Below are 16509 nucleotides of genomic sequence, written 5' to 3'. Positions count from 1 at the left end.
TTTCTTTTGTTCTAGAGATAATTCTCATCAATTGACTGGTGCCATCAATGATCCCTGTGGAGCCAGTTGTCTGACAGTTATGAGCCCGGTAGCACTTTAGGCGCTTACTATAACTGATTCCGACCATCGTGCAAGACCACTTGCATGGTGCCTTTCACTACACATCACACAGCGGATACGAGCCCTGCCACTCTCCAGTCTGTCGTCGCCCTGTCTGCTTGCCTACCGGAGTCGTTCCAGCCCGTCTTGCTGCCCAACACCAAGATTTTTTCCAAAGATGACAGCCAAGTCTGAAGTCACGCTCTCCAGACCGTCCGAATGGACTGCCTGGTACGACGATTTCGTCTCAAGGGCTGAGACTTCCAAGATCTTCGACTTTGTCGATATCGATAAGGATGCTCCGATCCTAGAAGAGCCAAAGGAGCCCATTTCCTCTGAAGAAATGCTTGAGCTACTCAACAAGGCTGCTTACGAGGCTTGGACACACGCAAACCAGCAGAACGCTGCGGCCGCCGGACCGAGACCAGAGCCGGCCACAGACCTGACAGATGGTCAGTGGATCCGACTCACTCGTCTCCAGTCAGAATACAAGGTCAAACTTGCGACCTTCGCCAATCGGCAACGTGCCTATGCTGAACTCGCTGTTTGGGTCCGATCAACCGTCGACAAGACCTATCTTGGCAACACGACTTCTAAGTCTGATCTTCGCACTATTGTCCGTGACCTGAAATCAAGCCTTGCACCCTCTGAGGACGAACAAAAGGAGGAAGCACGCTTAAGATACCGTCAGGTCCTGGCCCAGACCAAGAGGGTCAAGCCGGAGGACTGGCTCGTGGCTTGGAATAAGGCCAAGTTAGAAGGCGAGAGACATAAGATCGCTGAGCTTGAAGGACAGTCTGCCCTCAATGATTTCCTCACTGCTGTCTCTGCCTTTGATGCCACTTGGGCAAGCCAGCAGAAGGTTCAGATCATGAACAACAAGAAGTTCGGCCTCAAGATGGATGTCACACTGCGCGCGTTGGGTGAACTGTTCCACGAACACGTTCGAAGCACCAGAATGACCAGCAAGATGGCCGATAGCGTGTTTGCCGTCTCTGAAGCAACCCAAAGCCACTGTCCGTGCGGACTGCCGTCCTCCAAACATCGATGGAAGCCCGTTGATTGCGCCGCTGTGCAGATCGCAATCAATGGCGAGTCCAAGGACGGAAGGCGAGCCAACTCCAGCCGCGTCAAGACCTGCAAGGAGGCTCTGAAGCAAGCCAAGTGGAAGAGCCTTATGGACACGGTCAAGGGCTCGGCAGCCACCGCCAAGTTGGATCAACGGGAAGACAAAGGAAATCCGCGCAAACACGGTGACTTTGCCGGCCTGACCATCGATGCCAACGGCCTCTCCAGCGGAACCACCGACTCAGTCTTTGCAGCTTTGCGCGAGAAGCATCCTCTTTACAATTCAACGATCTATGACGGTGGAGCGACCACTTATATTGTTAATGACAAGAATCTGCTGACCGATATCCGCGAGGCTGTGGAAACCGACTATGTTATGATCGGCGAAGGTTCCTTGAAGGTCGAAGCACGAGGCACCCGAAGGATGGAAAACGTGCTGGATGGCGAAGACGGAAGAAATACGCGCGCTCTTGTCCTCCTTGATGTTGCGTATGTGCCAAGATTCCACACGAACATCGTCAGCGCGAAAAGGCTTGCAAGGAAGGGATTATGGCATTGTGGGTTCGATAATACGCTCCGAATGGGCACCTATGAGGACAACGACATCCTTTGTCGACTCACAGACCAATACGACCTCGATGTAGTCGAATACAAGCCAGTTTCCCGCTCTTACTTTAAGCTTCCGCAATCACTGATCTCCGTGTTCAACGCCTTCCAAGATGTATTCTCCTCCTTCCAAGCGAACAAACCGAGACGACAGAGAATGGCGATTTCAAGGGTTCCGCCTCCACCACGGTTGGACTCTTCCGAAATCTGGCATCTTCGCTCTTGCCACGCAGGGCCGCAAGCGCTTGAACAACTTGTCTTACAGACCAAGGGAGTCCGGATCAAGGGTCCGACTACTGTTCAATGCACGGCCTGCGGCACAGGCAAGGCGACCGAGATTATCTCCCGCAGGGAATCGTCAGACCGGTCAAGACAACCGTTTTACCGGATCTTCGTCGATATCTTCGAGTTCCCTGCGGCATTCAATGGACACCGCTACGTTCTGCTAATCACAGACGAGTTCAGCGGCATGATGTTCTCCTGGTCCTTGGCTTCAAAGACGGAAGTCAGCAAGATCATCAAGGACTTTGAGGCCCGAGTCAAGCGACACACGGGTGCATCGATCTGCAAGATCAGAATCGACAACGAAAGGGCCATCATTAATCTACCTTTTCAAAGGGACTCCGAGTTTCAGATCTGGGCCACAGAGGTAGGAATAGAGATTGAACTCCCACCGTCGCACACCAAAGAGCCGACTGGTGGAGCGGAACGACCTGGTGGAATCAATCAGCTACGGATGCGGTGTATGATTGGGCGTCTTCCGCAAGATCTCTGGCCAGAATTCTACCGTGCAGCCACTTGGATACACAACATCCTTCCTAGCCGAAGGAACAAGTGGATGTCACCCAAGGAGAAAATGGACCGCTGGTTTCACTAGCACTTTCGATGGTATAGACCGCCAAATGTCGATTTCGATGCAACAAAGGACTTCCGACCAGACTGGCGAGGGATTTATGCGTATGGATCCAAAGCATATCCCTTAAACAGCCGCTATAAGGCCGGGAAAGACATCAATCAATTCAAGCTTGGCCCACGAGCACACGTTGGATATCTCGTTGGCTACCATGCCAGCAATATCTATCGTATTTGGGTCCCCAAGCTCAATCAGGTTATCCTGTCCCGAGACGTACGATTCAATGAGGGGGAATTCTTTGATCCAGAGCAAGAGGAACAGCTCGAGATGGAAGCGGTCGTGGAATACAGGCCAACACCGCAGGCATTGGAGCCACTTCCTCAGCGAGACTGGGACACGATCTTGGACGAATTTCTCTATGAGTTCGATGACCACATCTTGGGTTTCAGCCCAGACGGTTCGAACTCGGGGGTGGAAGACGCTAGAGGAACTACAGACAACACGTCACAGCCTGTACAGCCTCTATCGCAAAGACTTCTCACACCTCCGGGCGAACCACCAATTCTTCCGACGCCGGACCCAACACCACAGCTGGGCAGTAGGGACGCCTCACCAGCTTCCGGGTCAACCGGCTCGAACACCTCAACACCAGACCCGCCGTTGCCAGCAGACCCGAGCTCACCTGCACAACGGCCTGAGGCTGGTCCAGACAGTGAGCTTGACGAATATCATGGCACCACGACACGAAGATCAGTTGCGCCATCACCAGATAGCCAATTCGAAGACATCGAGCCAAGTCATGACATTTCAAGTTCAACTGAGTCACGCGATCTTAGTCCTGAAGGAGTCACCCGGGACATGATCGTAGTTCAACCGCTGAACCCACGCCGGCGACCTTCCTCAGAAGGCAACAGCATGCAACCGGACAAGCAGCCGTCAGGTGACCAAACAACTCCTGAAGCTCGCGGCACCACGCGCACACGTCGCAGCCAAAAGGAACTCTACGGTGACCAACCAACTCGCAAGAGCGACCGGACACCAAAGCCAAATCGGAGGTATGATGATAACGTGCACAGCGTTTTCACTACACTGCTTCCAACCGATCAACATCCAGAGGGAAACCTCGCAACATTTCATAGCGTTTTTCTCGCCGCAGTCTCCAAGACGGCACGAGATCATCGATTTCACCGGGACGACCTTGTACGACTTCCCAAGCGATATCAGGATCTAGAAGACCACCCAATGGGTCCAGAATTCAAAGCAGCCATAAGAAAGGAATTACACGATCTCCTCCGACGAGGCACCTGGAGACTGGTCGAACGCGAAAAAGCTCGTGGACTACCCCTTCCGCTGAAGTGGGTGTTCACCTATAAGTTCGATCAAGATGGCTACCTCCAAAGGTGCAAGGCTCGCATCTGTGTCCGTGGGGATCTCCAAGACGGTGATGGGGAACCAGAAACTTATGCCGCCACGCTCGCAGCAAAGACCTTCAGGATCATGATGGCAACAGCGGCACGATTCGATCTCGAGATTCGACAATTCGACGTTGGCAACGCTTTCCTCTACAGCGACCTCAAGAAGGACGAACCTGTCCACGTTCAGCTTCCAAAGGGATATGTGGAACTTGGCTTCCTGAAGCCAGGGGAAACGTCGACCATGATCGCGGAACTCGACAAGGCCCTCTACGGTCTTCGCGAGGCTCCACTCCTTTGGTATAACGAGATTTCTGAGACGCTCAAGGAAGCAGGGATTGATCGTACGGATGAAGAACCTTGCGTCTTTACCAACGGCAAGATCCTAGTTCTCATCTATGTTGACGATATCCTGATCCTCAGCCCCCGGCAAGAAAAGAAGGCAGTCGGCGACCTCGTTCAACATCTCCAATCCAAATACAACCTGCGCGAAGAAGAGTTCAAATGGTATCTTGGCATCAGAGTCATCAGGGATCGACCAAATCGGAAGATCTACCTCTGCCAAGACGCTTACGTTGAGAAAATCGCACGAAAATTCAAGCTCTGCGATTCAAAACTTCGAGTGCCATCAATCCCGATCACAACAATCCCTCTTGTCAAGTATGACGGACAGGCGTCCAAGGAAGAAATCAAGGCGTATCAGGAACGAGTTGGGTCTTTGATGTATATCGCAGTTATGACCAGGCCGGACATAGCGCATGCAGCAGCCCAGCTTGCAAGGTTTTTGACAAACCCATCGCCTGAACACCTTTCTGCAGCCAACCAGTGCATCCGTTACCTCTACACAACGAGATTCCTTGCCATCGTCTATGATGGGATGCACGCAGGAGAGGCTCTTGTGATCGCGAGTGATGCGTCATTTGCAGACGACATCGAGACACGACGCTCATCGCAGGGATATGTCATGACACTGTTCAACGGACCGGTCGTATGGAAGGCTGGTCTCCAAGACACAGTCACGACTTCTACAACCGAAGCAGAAATCTTGAGCCTAGAGAGAACAGCCAAGGAGAGCTACGCCCTAGACCGCCTACTCAGGGACATCTCTCTTGATCTTGGACCTCTAAAGATATACTGCGACAATCTTCAGTCGATCCGACTTGTGGTTGAGGAGAATCAGAGAATTACGACGAAGTTGCGACATGTTGACATCCAGAACATGTGGTTGAAGCAGGAATTCAAGAAGGGAAGGTTTCTAGTGGAATATCTCAAGACTGATCAGATGCCAGCCGACGGCTTGACGAAAGCCCTGTCGAGATCGAAGTTTGAGCACTTTCGGACGATGCTGGGCTTGATCGATATCAAGAGGCAGGTAGACTTGGAGGGGACCACCATGAAATAGGACGATGATGTTCATATGGCAGGTTGTGATAGCTTCCGACAGCGTTGACTTGATCACTCAACGCTGGGGGGTGTGTCGCATAACATTCGTGTGACCGGATGTAACTATCCGGTTTCACATCTGGCCTGTCGCATAATCCTAACGACATGAGCTTAAATAGCTGTGCCCGAACACATGGCTGTTCGATTTCTTTTGTTCTAGAGATAATTCTCATCAATTGACTGGTGCCATCAATGATCCCTGTGGAGCCAGTTGTCTGACAGTCTGCGATCTGGTCAGCATCATTTTTTCTTCATCATTGAGATTACACCACGCACATTGATGCATCAGCTTCTGGTCAGAAACATCTAGTCCTTCTGGGAAGTGAAATAGTGCCCAGTCAGACGGCGGTGGTAGTATGCATCGCTTGACGAAGAGTCGTGTTTGCTCTACCTTCTCAAGCCAGGCGGGGGACGGCGCAACTCGATCCCGAGTGGAGAATCGGTCGGATGAATTATTTATCTCTTGGACTTCTGGTCTAGATTCGTGTGACAGTTGAGCAGCTGCTCGAGCAGCTTCGCGCTTAGATCTCCGGGACCCAGGCTGCTTATTCTTCTGGCGCATGCAATGGCGTCGGATCAACTGTCGCTCGGGGGATCCGATTCTTCCGGACCCGTCGGTCATGACAAAGGCGAGTTGTTTTGGCATGTTGATGTCTTCTTTAGGGTATCAATCTGGTCAGTAAAGTCTGGAAGAGAAAGAGGAGAGGCAAGGATCCTGCTTTAATGCTCAAACGTGAGGTCAAGGTCCATCTGACAAATGAAGCTGGGGTGAGAGTGAGAAGTGGGGCGACCACATTGTTTTCCTCTTTGGGATAAGTCAGGGTTCGTGATCCATGCCAGCCAATTTGTTAGTGAGAGCGAAGGGGGAGGCATTATATATCAGAGTGCTGAGAGGTGTGATATAAATTATATAACGAGACTCGATAAAAGTCAGTTCAAATTACACAATTTCAGCCTCAATTTCATTGACACATTGTCGAATCAACCATGGCGGCTCCCGGAGGTTCCCTGTCTCTAACACCAGAGCAACCCTACACATTCGCCAAGATCTTTGTCAAACATCAAATACGACCCAATCCCAAGCCAGTACTCGAGAACAACACTGTTGCTGGAAAAACTGCTGTCATCACAGGCGGAAATGGTGGGATTGGTCTAGAATGTGGCCGGATTCTGCTGTCCCTCAACCTCTCCCACCTCATCCTCACCGTTCGAACCCTCGCGAAAGGCGACGTGGCTGCAGCTTCACTGCGAAAACTCTACCCCAAGGCCAAGATCGATGTTTGGCAGCTGGATATGGACTCTTATGAGTCTATCAGGGCTTTTGCCAAGAAGTGCGCAACCCTACCACGTCTAGACATGGCTCTCCTCAGCGCCGGCATCATGAACGTCGACTTGCAAGTCAACAAATCAACCGGGCACGAGGAAATGTTTCAAGTCAACTACCTATCCACCGCTCTACTTGGATTACTTTTACTCCCAATCCTCAAGAGAAAGACCCCATCCGACTCTCCAGGTCGGCTCATGCTCGTAGCATCTGGTGCAGCTCTGATAGCCGAGTTCTCTGAGCGCAATGCCGATCCCCTTCTTTCTGCATTTCGCGACGAGAAAGGATGGAACTCTTCAATTGCCAAGAAGAGATATGACACCAGCAAGGGATTGGTTCTGATGCTTACCCTTCAGTTGAGTCAATTGACAAAGGCCGATGATGTCATTGTCAACGTCGTTGATCCAAGCTTCACACCGGGCACCAGTTTCTTCCGCAACCTTCCGTTGCTAATGAGGGCTATGGCCTGGCCACTGACAAAGGCTTTGGGCACCACCGTGAACAATGCAGCATGGAGATATGTCGATGGCGCTGTGACTCGAGGCAAGGAAAGTCACGGGAGTCTGATCAGCGATTGGGAGATCCATCCGTGTGTGCTCCTTCACCAACTAAACGCGATCAATTATGCTGACTTGGACCAGATACCACCCATTTATGTACACGGAAGAAGGGAAAAGGTTCATGGATAGGCTTTGGAAGGAGAGTATTGAGGAATTGGATTTCCCCGAGGTCCGCGACGCGTTAGTGTCGCTACGCGCAGGACACGCGTCCTAATGGTGTAGGGTAGCTGTCTGGTTTGTCTTGAACTCTCGCTTCATTCATGTGTTACTTTCCTTTGTTCCTTGATCAGTCTGTCTTCAAAGTTTCATAGTTAGATTTTACTCCATTCATCGACTTCGTCTTCCTTTCAAGTGCCGAGAGTCTAATTGAACAAGCTCTCAACGCTTGGATGAAAGCGCATGTAACGTGTCTTTCACGTAAAGTTAGGCTCCCGCTTGACGCTCAGGACCGACGGACAAGCCTCACGCGCCACATCTGACTGGCGGTGGCACATTGTAAGCCATAAAAGCCAGCCTAGCCAGCCACTTTAGCGATTTCAGGTCCGAAAGGGGTTGAATCATCGTTGTGGGTGGCTAAAGAAACATCGATCGGAATGCAATGTGCCAAACCTTTTTCAGGGTCTCCAGGGACCAACCCGCCTCAGCCTCCCTCGACCAAACTATCGGAAAATCCCCTACCATAGCTCCTCCGTGTCTACATGACGTCGAACCATCAACACGTTCAGTGTTGGTTCACCGACTCAACCAATGTCAGCACCCAAAGCCCAACTCCCTCGGCAGCATCCGCCCGCACAACCAATCACATCTCCGTAAAGATGCGGACCTGCGCCAAACAAGGATTAGTGACACCAAGAATAGCAATCCGAGGCTGGAACTGCCGGTGCTAGCGTGGGCTGAGCACAGTTAGCGCCTTGAGGATACGGGGAACCCTAGTTCTAGATCAGCGTCGACCGGCCTGGCCGCTTGCCGCGTGACCCGGTCGAAGAAACATGTTCGGGGCAAGGTGCCAGGCGAGGATAGGCTGGGTTCTTGGAATAGCATCAGCTAGGACATTTCCCATGAAACAACTCCACCAAGGAATACGAGATGGAGACAACATTCGTGTATATAAGACACTCAGGGAGACGACAAAGATTCATTCATCTCATCACTCATCACTCTCATCTTCTCTCAACAAGCTCAACCCATTCAAACAATTTCTCCCAACTTTCCAATTCCACCAAGCAACTTTCAACTCAACAACATCTCCAACCCCACAACAACAGTGACCATGCAGATCAAGGCTATCCTCCTCACTCCCCTCCTCGCTGCTGGCATCGTCTCCGCCGCGCCTAGCAAGCCTGTCCAATTCGAGGCCATGGCTCTTCGCTCAGCGAGCCCCATCCACTTCAGCGCCATCCAAGCCTCCAAGAGCTTCCTCTCCCTGAACCTCGCCAAGCAAGGCGCTTCATGCGATAAGAAGTCTGACAACCACGCCGTCTTCAACCTCGTCGGCGATGAGCTCTACCTCTACAAGACCGACAACCCCCCTCAGCAACTCTACGTTGACCGCTCCGGCATGGGCCAGGGTGTTCTGGGCTACACCACCGGTGCCCAGGGTATCCCCAGCAAGGCCGAGCGCAAGGGCTGGAAGATCGATAAGAGCGGCAACCTGAACTTCAACGGTGCTGGCTTCATCGCCTGCCCCAACAGCAAGAAGGCTGGTGGCTCCTGGAGCGTCTGGGTCGATGCCGGCAATGCCAACCCCGGTGGTAACAAGGGCTGCCTTGGCTTTACTGCTCGCACTATCAAGACTACCACCCCTAACAGCTGCGAGTACACTCAGCAGCAGTAAGCATTAGAACTGGGTTTTAGCATGGCGTGTGTAATGATTGGAGCGGGATCATTTAGGCATCATTAATGGGGTTTGCTTTAGCATTGGCATTGGCAGGGCATAGCGGCAATTTCGAGGCGCATACATTTGCATCATAGAATAATAGACGAACGAATACGAAGCACAAGCATACTTAAACTAATTCTATTCACACCAATTATTGCTTTATGTTACTCCCATCTGGGAGCCAAGCTTGAGTGTCGCTTCCCAGTACACACATTCGGTTTTTTTTTCCTCTTTCATGTTGCTGGCTGAGTACAAATCTTGAGGTATTGGTCCCCGTCCTATTTTAATTCATCCCAGCTTTATCAGGTGTTGTCGCATGCACCTAATGGCCTTTGGCCTATCCCGCGTTTTCATCCAGTCTTTGCTGTGCCGGGGCCAACTCCGAGCCGAGAGGCCCCACCCCATGACCCGGTCGGCTCCGGGCCTGGCTCCCTCTCCGTCCGGTTCAGCGGCTCCTTAGGTGTGTAAGCTTGAATTGGCTAGCCGACCTCATCCATTCCTCCAATGACCAGCCCGTTTCTCACAACTTGATCTTTTGTCCAAGTCTCTTTCCTTCAGCTGCATAATCAGGCCCCGTAATCAGGCAGCAGGCTCGGCCAATACGCTTTTTGGAAGAGTGAAATGTAGTCCGGGCATGGATGCGAAATGGAACTAAGCGAACCGAGAATGAAGAAAATGGCAGATTCGCCAGCAACAGCGTGCAGTGGGACGATATAAGCCTGGTCTGGGATGCTTGCTGGATCCAGTCTTACGTCAAGAAACAGGCTTATTCCCCCTCTTCCCTGTCATACAGGCCTGTGAACCAAAGTTCTTTTTTGTGCATATAAAGCTCCGTTAATGGGTTTCTGAAAAAGTTGCCCTCTATCATTTGTTCTCTATCATACTCATCATCCTGCTCTAAAATGACCGACGAAAACACATCAAGCGACCAGAAGACTGAACTGCACAAGTTCCTCCAGATCATAAAGAATGATGAGGAGAATGCAGACCGTCTCAAAGCGATTCTCGATGGACTGGAAAAAGATCAGATCTGGCAGTGCTCTAGCCATGATGGCAACAAGAACGCTCTGCACATGGCAGTTGACCGCGGCATGTTGTGGGCGGTCAGACAACTGCTGGACTATACACCAGTCTCACCAGACGACACTTCGCTCTTATCCGCGACTGACGAAGACGGGCGACAGCCTCTTCACTTTGCGTGTTTGAGAGGACACAGAGATGTTGCGGACCTGCTTTTGCAGCGTGGAGCAGACATTGACGCCAGAGGGAATGATAGAGCCACTCCTATTGATGATGCGTGCTTTAAAGGCCACAAGGATGTTGTCGAGCTCCTTATATCCCGTGGGGCCAACACTCAAATGGTGGATAAGAATCTGTGGTCACCACTCCGAACCGCAGTCAGATACGAGAACCTGGACATTGTTGAAATGCTCCTGAACGCGAACCCGGCCAACATCAACAAGGGAGACCAGAACGGGGAGACACCATTGCATGTAGCGAGTCGGAACGGAAGTGTCGATATCATGAACCTTCTTCTAGAAAGAGGAGCTGACATCGACAAGCCCGACAATGACAGAGAAACACCACTGCATAGCGCGAGCCGATGCGGAAAGGAGAGATCTGTTCGTCTTCTTCTGAAGGAAAAAGCCAAGACTGACAGGACCGATAACGACGGGGAGACGCCATTGCACGCAGCGAGCCGAAGAGGTCACGAGAGTGTTGTTGCTGTTCTCCTGGAAGAGCATGAGGATATAGACGTGATCGACAACAATGGGAAAACACCATTATGCGCGGCGAGCGAACAAAGAAATGTCGAATGCGTCAACACACTCTGCGAAGCCGGAGCGGATTGCAACTGGACAGCCGAATGGAGCGAGGGCTGCAATGCGCCACTTCACTACGTGTTTGAGCTTTCAGAGAAGAAAGATGAAAGCCCTGATGAGAGGAAGAAAAAACAGTCGGCCATCGTGACAAAGCTCTTGGCACATGGCGCTGACCCTGGACTCCCGAACATGGATGACCAGACAGTGCTGCATCTGGCGGCGAAAGCTGGCAATTGGGGTGTCTACAGAGACATTCTAAAGGTGCTGAAAGAAGGCCAGAATAGGCTCAAAAACACGCATGGAAGAACACCCTTGGGCCTGGCACTCAGATCACACGCTGATGAGATCCTGGAGTTGATGACGGACTCGGAGAGCGCAAGCATGTTCGACTCGGGAGATGAGCTTGAGGCACTCCTCTGGGCAGCCCAGAGCGAAGAAAACCACCATTACTTGGAGAGTCTATTTGAAGGGAGGAAGCATCTCAGGGATAAGATACCCCATGGTGACTCGAATAGCTGGAGCGTAATCCAATGGGCAACCTATCTGGAACTACCCGAGGTGCTCGAAATGCTCCAGAAAACGACCGGAACCACCACGCCTGAAGAGGAGAAACCCGAGATACAAAAACCCGAGATGCCAACACCTGGTGCCGAACAAGATGAATTCTTGAAGAACTGGGATCTCAAGGCGGCGGTTACTGAATGCAGGGTACAAGATGACAGGTTGACCCTCGCGACCGAATTCCGCAGCGTCCAAGATGTCATTTACGGCACAGGACCGGTAAGCACCACGGTCACGAAAGAAGATCGCGTCGGAGAGGATCATTTCACATGGGTTCATCTTCCCGCAACGAATGTGAGTGTCTGGCTGTTGTCTTGAATATCGAAACGAGTGCTGAACTGATTGATCTCCTTAGGTGACCTGGATGAATGTGAGCTTGCCACGGGTTAAGGAGAGCCATTAGAAGCGTCTTTGGCTCTCCTGACAAGCCATCTCGCTGATTGACCTCACAGGACCTCTTGAAAAGAATCTTGATCGAGGCGCCATCGTGCCTGTCTAACAACGTATCTGCAGTGAATGAATTCTTCGAATCCAGCTGGTCTCAGATTCCAGATGCAACATCCGAGTCGCGAATCATGAAGCCCCTGTGCGTCTCTGAGCTGGTGCCCCAAGACGCCAGCACCCCTGACCGTTATCTTCATGCAATCTATGTGAGCATCCATCAGATACAGGTAGCCTTTGATTTCTCATTTTTCTGTCTAGACACCATATGTCGCCTTGTCAAGACAACACCGAGGCCAGTACCGCACTGGGAACGATGATTGCGAGGGCACACAGCCACAGAATGAACGGAAGGAGGAGAAAGACGAAAGGGACCAGAGGGAGGCCGAACAGGAAGCAGCTTACGATGCATATCATGGCCTGCTGAAGTGCTACGAAGGCTCGGCAATCCATGGCTCGGCAACTCTTGAGGAGTCCTTCTACGGCTTTTCCAGGCCCGCCCTGCACGAGGATCGACCACGAGGGAATGAAGATCAAGTCGTGGCCAAGAGCATGCATCTAGAAGGTGTAACTGAAAGGTCTGACTTGACCCTTGTTAGGGTAAATCAGCTGTGGGTGTGGGTAACCGGTCACAGTATGTCGACGACCAACCCCTATGCTGAGGAACAGATTTTGCTGACGATTCGTACTTAGAATGGTTGATCACGGCGACCACGCATTCAATTGACCAAGATGAAGATCCATTCCTAGGAGATGCAATTGACGACATCGAAAAGCGAGCAAGATGGGTGCGATCCCCGCTTGACATGGCAGAGGCAATCTTTGCGTACTGCGTTGACGCCTACGACCGAACGCCAAAGTCAACGATTCACGAAACAGGCCATTCCATCCATCAGATGTTTTCTGACTCCATCAAAAACATTGTAAGCTCCTCTGCACAAGACTACTGTGATAACCTCTTTGACCTCTCCTAGGCTAGGAAAAATGCCAAGCTATTTGACGATTTCTGTGAGCGCATCGAAGCAAAACAAGACGACGGACCAGAAGGAAAAGAGATGGGGACAAAGGCTGTCAGACTTTCGGCCAAGATCAGAAACATCCACGATGAGCTTCAGATGCTCCGAGCAATCAGAAAACATCAAATGAGGGTTTGGGAGAAGCTGAAGAATGGATCGCCGGTGGACAACGACGGGCGATGGGAGAGCCACGCCTTGAGCGACATTGAGGACATGATCGCATCTGCTGATCGCGTCAAGTCCAATGTAAGGAAAGGTTTTATTTGTGGTACGATTGGTTTTGCTGACTTTGGCGCAACAGGTTGGAATGACGCTTTTTTTTGCACGACAGCAGGTTGCCAACAATCATATGAAAGAGAGCGTGAGGCAGAGCGAGATTGCCAAAGAGCAAGCGAGACGGAGCTTCCAACAAGGCCGGACGGTCAAGATCTTCACCGGAATTGCAGCGTTCTGCGTAGGTGTTGCTGCCCTCATCTGAACCGAATTTTCAATTAACAAGAATCGCCTAGTTAACCTCATCTTCTCTGTCGTCCCTTTTTGTCATGGATGTTGATTCCATTCGCAAGGTCCCATATTGGGCATCTCTACCAATTTGTAAGGCATCTCCTCTCGCAAGATTCTGTTGTTGCTAACACTCTCTTCTCTCAAGTTTTCGTCTTGGCGGCCCTCGTGTACATCATATGGCCGAGAGAGATCGATCGTAACGCTCACGTAGGAGGAAACCCGGAGGAGGAAGCGGACAACTCCAAACACAAGAAGAAGAGCCGAATCAGGAGTGAGAAGGAAGATTGGAATATCGTGCGTGGCGGGCTTGCTACATGGCGAGGGCGGCGAAGGGAGAGCCCATCTGAGGTGTAGCCAGAGGTGGCTATCGCATGTTCAATTTTCTTGCGTAGCTGCCAAGTTTAAAAACCTACCCTAGAAACTGGAATGTGTAGTTTTACCACAAGTTATCAAGTTCACTGACAATACCGAACGAGAGTGGCCGGCTAGACGGTATTCTCAGAACAAGAGAATAAACACTTATCTGGGGCATATCCATTTCAGTTATCAAAATAACCTACTGATTCAAACAGCGATGAGACTCAACAATTTCTTCGTCTCTTCTAAGCATGAAAACCAGTTACAAGTGAAACATCAAGCAGGTCTCAGGGCCTGTTCATCATCTGGAGTCGCCCGCACTTGTGCCCACAAACACAACCAACACAGCTGCATAAGTCGCAGTCGAAACCAGCGTCTCGATGTTGGAGACCTGTACAACAAAAGAAAGGCCCAAAGCAAATAGAAGCACAAAAGAAGAGACCGTGATCAAGCTCTTGACAGTAGATGGCTGGAGCGTCATGATGATCATCGGCACAATAAGGAATAGGCCACCAGTGACAGCGACAACGAAGCGCACTGATCGGTCCACAAACGCGGATACCTGTTTGGGAACTTTCCCGTTGCGGAACTCTTGAGTTCTCTGTCCATGTTCCTCTTTGGAGAACGTCAGTCGCGATGGGAGGTATTTCATGGATGCACCGCGCACAGGGTCAATCTTGGGTTCTGCGTCCTGGAAGTAGGCGTAGTGCGAAGCGAACGGATCGTTGGAAGGATTTGCAGGTGGGAAAAACCTCTTGAGGCGGACCTTTATATCCCCCATTTCTTCCTTATCTAGGCTTCTGTGTCCTCGAAGAAACTCATAGTCTCTAATAGCAATTGCTGGCGCGGATTAGCAATACGCCCAGGCGTGACTTGACTGGTTTTCTGTACCATATTGCTGGAGCTTCCTTCGAAGGAGTTTCCGCTCTCGCTTACTGATCTGACCTTGAGATACAAGCTTGGTTTTTAATTTGCCAAGCTTCACCTGCAACCGAGTGATGTTGAGCCGCTGCAGGAACTCGAATCGGAGAAAGTGAAAATCTTCCTCCTTCTGGAGTGACCTATTCACGTACGCTACGAGACTCTTCTCGTACCATTCTGAAGTCATGGCTGGGGAAAATGAAGTGTAGAAATGAAAGCTGGTCTCTGTGACTGGCAGGGGAGAATATGTACATTTTCAGCTTCTGCAAGCCAAGGCCACATGGCCACCATATCAGATAAGGTTGTTTTGGACGCCCAGCATACATCCCAAAGCCCAACTTTGGGCGCCAATTTGAGGGCCCGGAGCCTGATTTCCAAGGCTCCCTATCATAGTGAATGCCTGTTGCTACAGCTCCGTTGAGGGTCTGCATCTGCCTTGTAGTCTTGCTTGCGCTACTCAGACGCTTCTAGAGTACTAGTTATACAACACATCGACCAAGGTGAACGCCGAGAAATGGGACCAAAATTGATAGCGTGAGTCTTGCTGGAAGCTGCCGTTTCCTGGTGTTTTTGGGAGATTTTTAACCACATAGGGTCATAAGTGAACCTTCTGAGGATGCTCGTCGCGGCTCGCCTGTACCTGGCACTTCAAAAACTGACGCAGAAGTCACGACAAAAAAATCCGTACTGGGCAGTGCAGTAACACCGGATGTGACGACGGTCCCCCAGAACCAAGTCGATGGTTCGGCAACACTCAACCACAAAAACAGCAGCCAAGAAAGCAGCAAGACCGGCAAGATATCTGGTTCCAAAAAAGACAGTGCATCTAGCTCTGGCGACTCGTCTAAATCCACGATCGGAAGCGATGATCAAGTCTTTGTCAAACCCCCACCAGAGGCGGGTTCTGAGAGTGACATAAGCTCGAGTCGAGCATCATCGCAGCTCTCAGACGAGTCCCACCCCACTGCAGAAGTCCTAGGCGTAATTGAGAGATACCTAAAGGGGTTCTTAAAGGCGCTAGCTTGGCATCGCTTTGCGAGGGGAATCCAGAGAAAGGTGGCGGCGCACCACTCGGAGAGCAGCATATTGGACCCCGGTCGAAGTGAACTCAGAGAAGTTATCACCAACATGAAGATCGAGAATTGGGTTACCATGGCGACTGAGGCCTTGAGGTCGCGAACTCAGACAGACGACCAAGCTTTGTATAACCAAGGGCCATGAGCCGCTGCGCTAGCTGACAAGGAATATCAGAGGGGAGTGGGAAGGTCATGAGTGGAGAGAAGGGCGGAGCTGCCACTGATGAACGCGATTTGTTTCTTTCTTTGAACCCATCCAATTTGATCAATCGATACTGAGAAATTCAATTCAATGGCACCTGAATTTTGTTGGAGGTTTCTATTCTTTCCTCTTTTTTTGTTTTTATTTTTTAAACATAATAAAAGAAAACTTCAACTGCGACCGAAGGTTCCCTCACTATTCTTGTACGCCTTTATGAGCATACTCCTATGCATCGGTGTGGCTGGAACAGCTCAGAAATATAGCTATGTACTTACTTACTTAATAAGCCCTCTAGATTATAGACATCGTTTCCTTCTCGGAATCTTCCCGCCCTTCTGGAGACCACCCGGCGTCAGTCTCAAGA

At 50.9% G+C, this 16509-nt stretch overlaps 5 protein-coding genes across 5 annotated transcripts; 4 read left to right on the top strand and 1 right to left on the bottom strand.

Moving 5' to 3' along the window:
- Positions 1-6468: 6468 nt before the first annotated feature.
- Positions 6469-7579, top strand: NECHADRAFT_41399 (uncharacterized protein; the record flags this gene model as incomplete). Its single annotated transcript, XM_003051341.1, has 2 exons — positions 6469-7396; positions 7476-7579. The coding sequence occupies 2 exons, from the start codon at positions 6469-6471 to the stop codon at positions 7577-7579; spliced, it is 1032 nt and encodes a 343-aa protein (XP_003051387.1).
- A 1009-nt stretch (positions 7580-8588) lies between these two features.
- NECHADRAFT_123164 (uncharacterized protein) lies at positions 8589-9373 on the top strand. The gene has a single exon (XM_003051340.1). It carries the CDS (start codon positions 8636-8638, stop codon positions 9197-9199), a length of 564 nt encoding a protein of 187 aa, XP_003051386.1. The 5' UTR covers positions 8589-8635; the 3' UTR covers positions 9200-9373.
- Positions 9374-10335: 962 nt separating this feature from the next.
- NECHADRAFT_41289 (uncharacterized protein) lies at positions 10336-10677 on the top strand (the record flags this gene model as incomplete). The annotated part of the gene is made up of 1 exon (XM_003051339.1): positions 10336-10677. A coding segment is annotated over one exon (342 nt), but the record flags the coding sequence as incomplete, so codon positions are not given.
- A 3570-nt stretch (positions 10678-14247) lies between these two features.
- On the bottom strand, positions 14248-15054 carry NECHADRAFT_41924 (uncharacterized protein; the record flags this gene model as incomplete). The annotated part of the gene is made up of 2 exons (XM_003050944.1): positions 14248-14786; positions 14892-15054. The coding sequence occupies 2 exons, from the start codon at positions 15052-15054 to the stop codon at positions 14248-14250; spliced, it is 702 nt and encodes a 233-aa protein (XP_003050990.1).
- A 327-nt stretch (positions 15055-15381) lies between these two features.
- NECHADRAFT_80798 (uncharacterized protein) lies at positions 15382-16088 on the top strand (the record flags this gene model as incomplete). Its single annotated transcript, XM_003051338.1, has 2 exons — positions 15382-15401; positions 15461-16088. 2 exons carry the CDS (start codon positions 15382-15384, stop codon positions 16086-16088), a joined length of 648 nt encoding a protein of 215 aa, XP_003051384.1.
- Positions 16089-16509: the final 421 nt, after the last annotated feature.

This window comes from Fusarium vanettenii (assembly GCF_000151355.1).
Source record: "Fusarium vanettenii 77-13-4 chromosome 5 genomic scaffold NECHAsca_5_chr5_3_0, whole genome shotgun sequence".
Classification (NCBI taxonomy): domain Eukaryota; kingdom Fungi; phylum Ascomycota; class Sordariomycetes; order Hypocreales; family Nectriaceae; genus Fusarium; species Fusarium vanettenii.
This window is presented reverse-complemented; position numbering and strand designations above follow the sequence as displayed.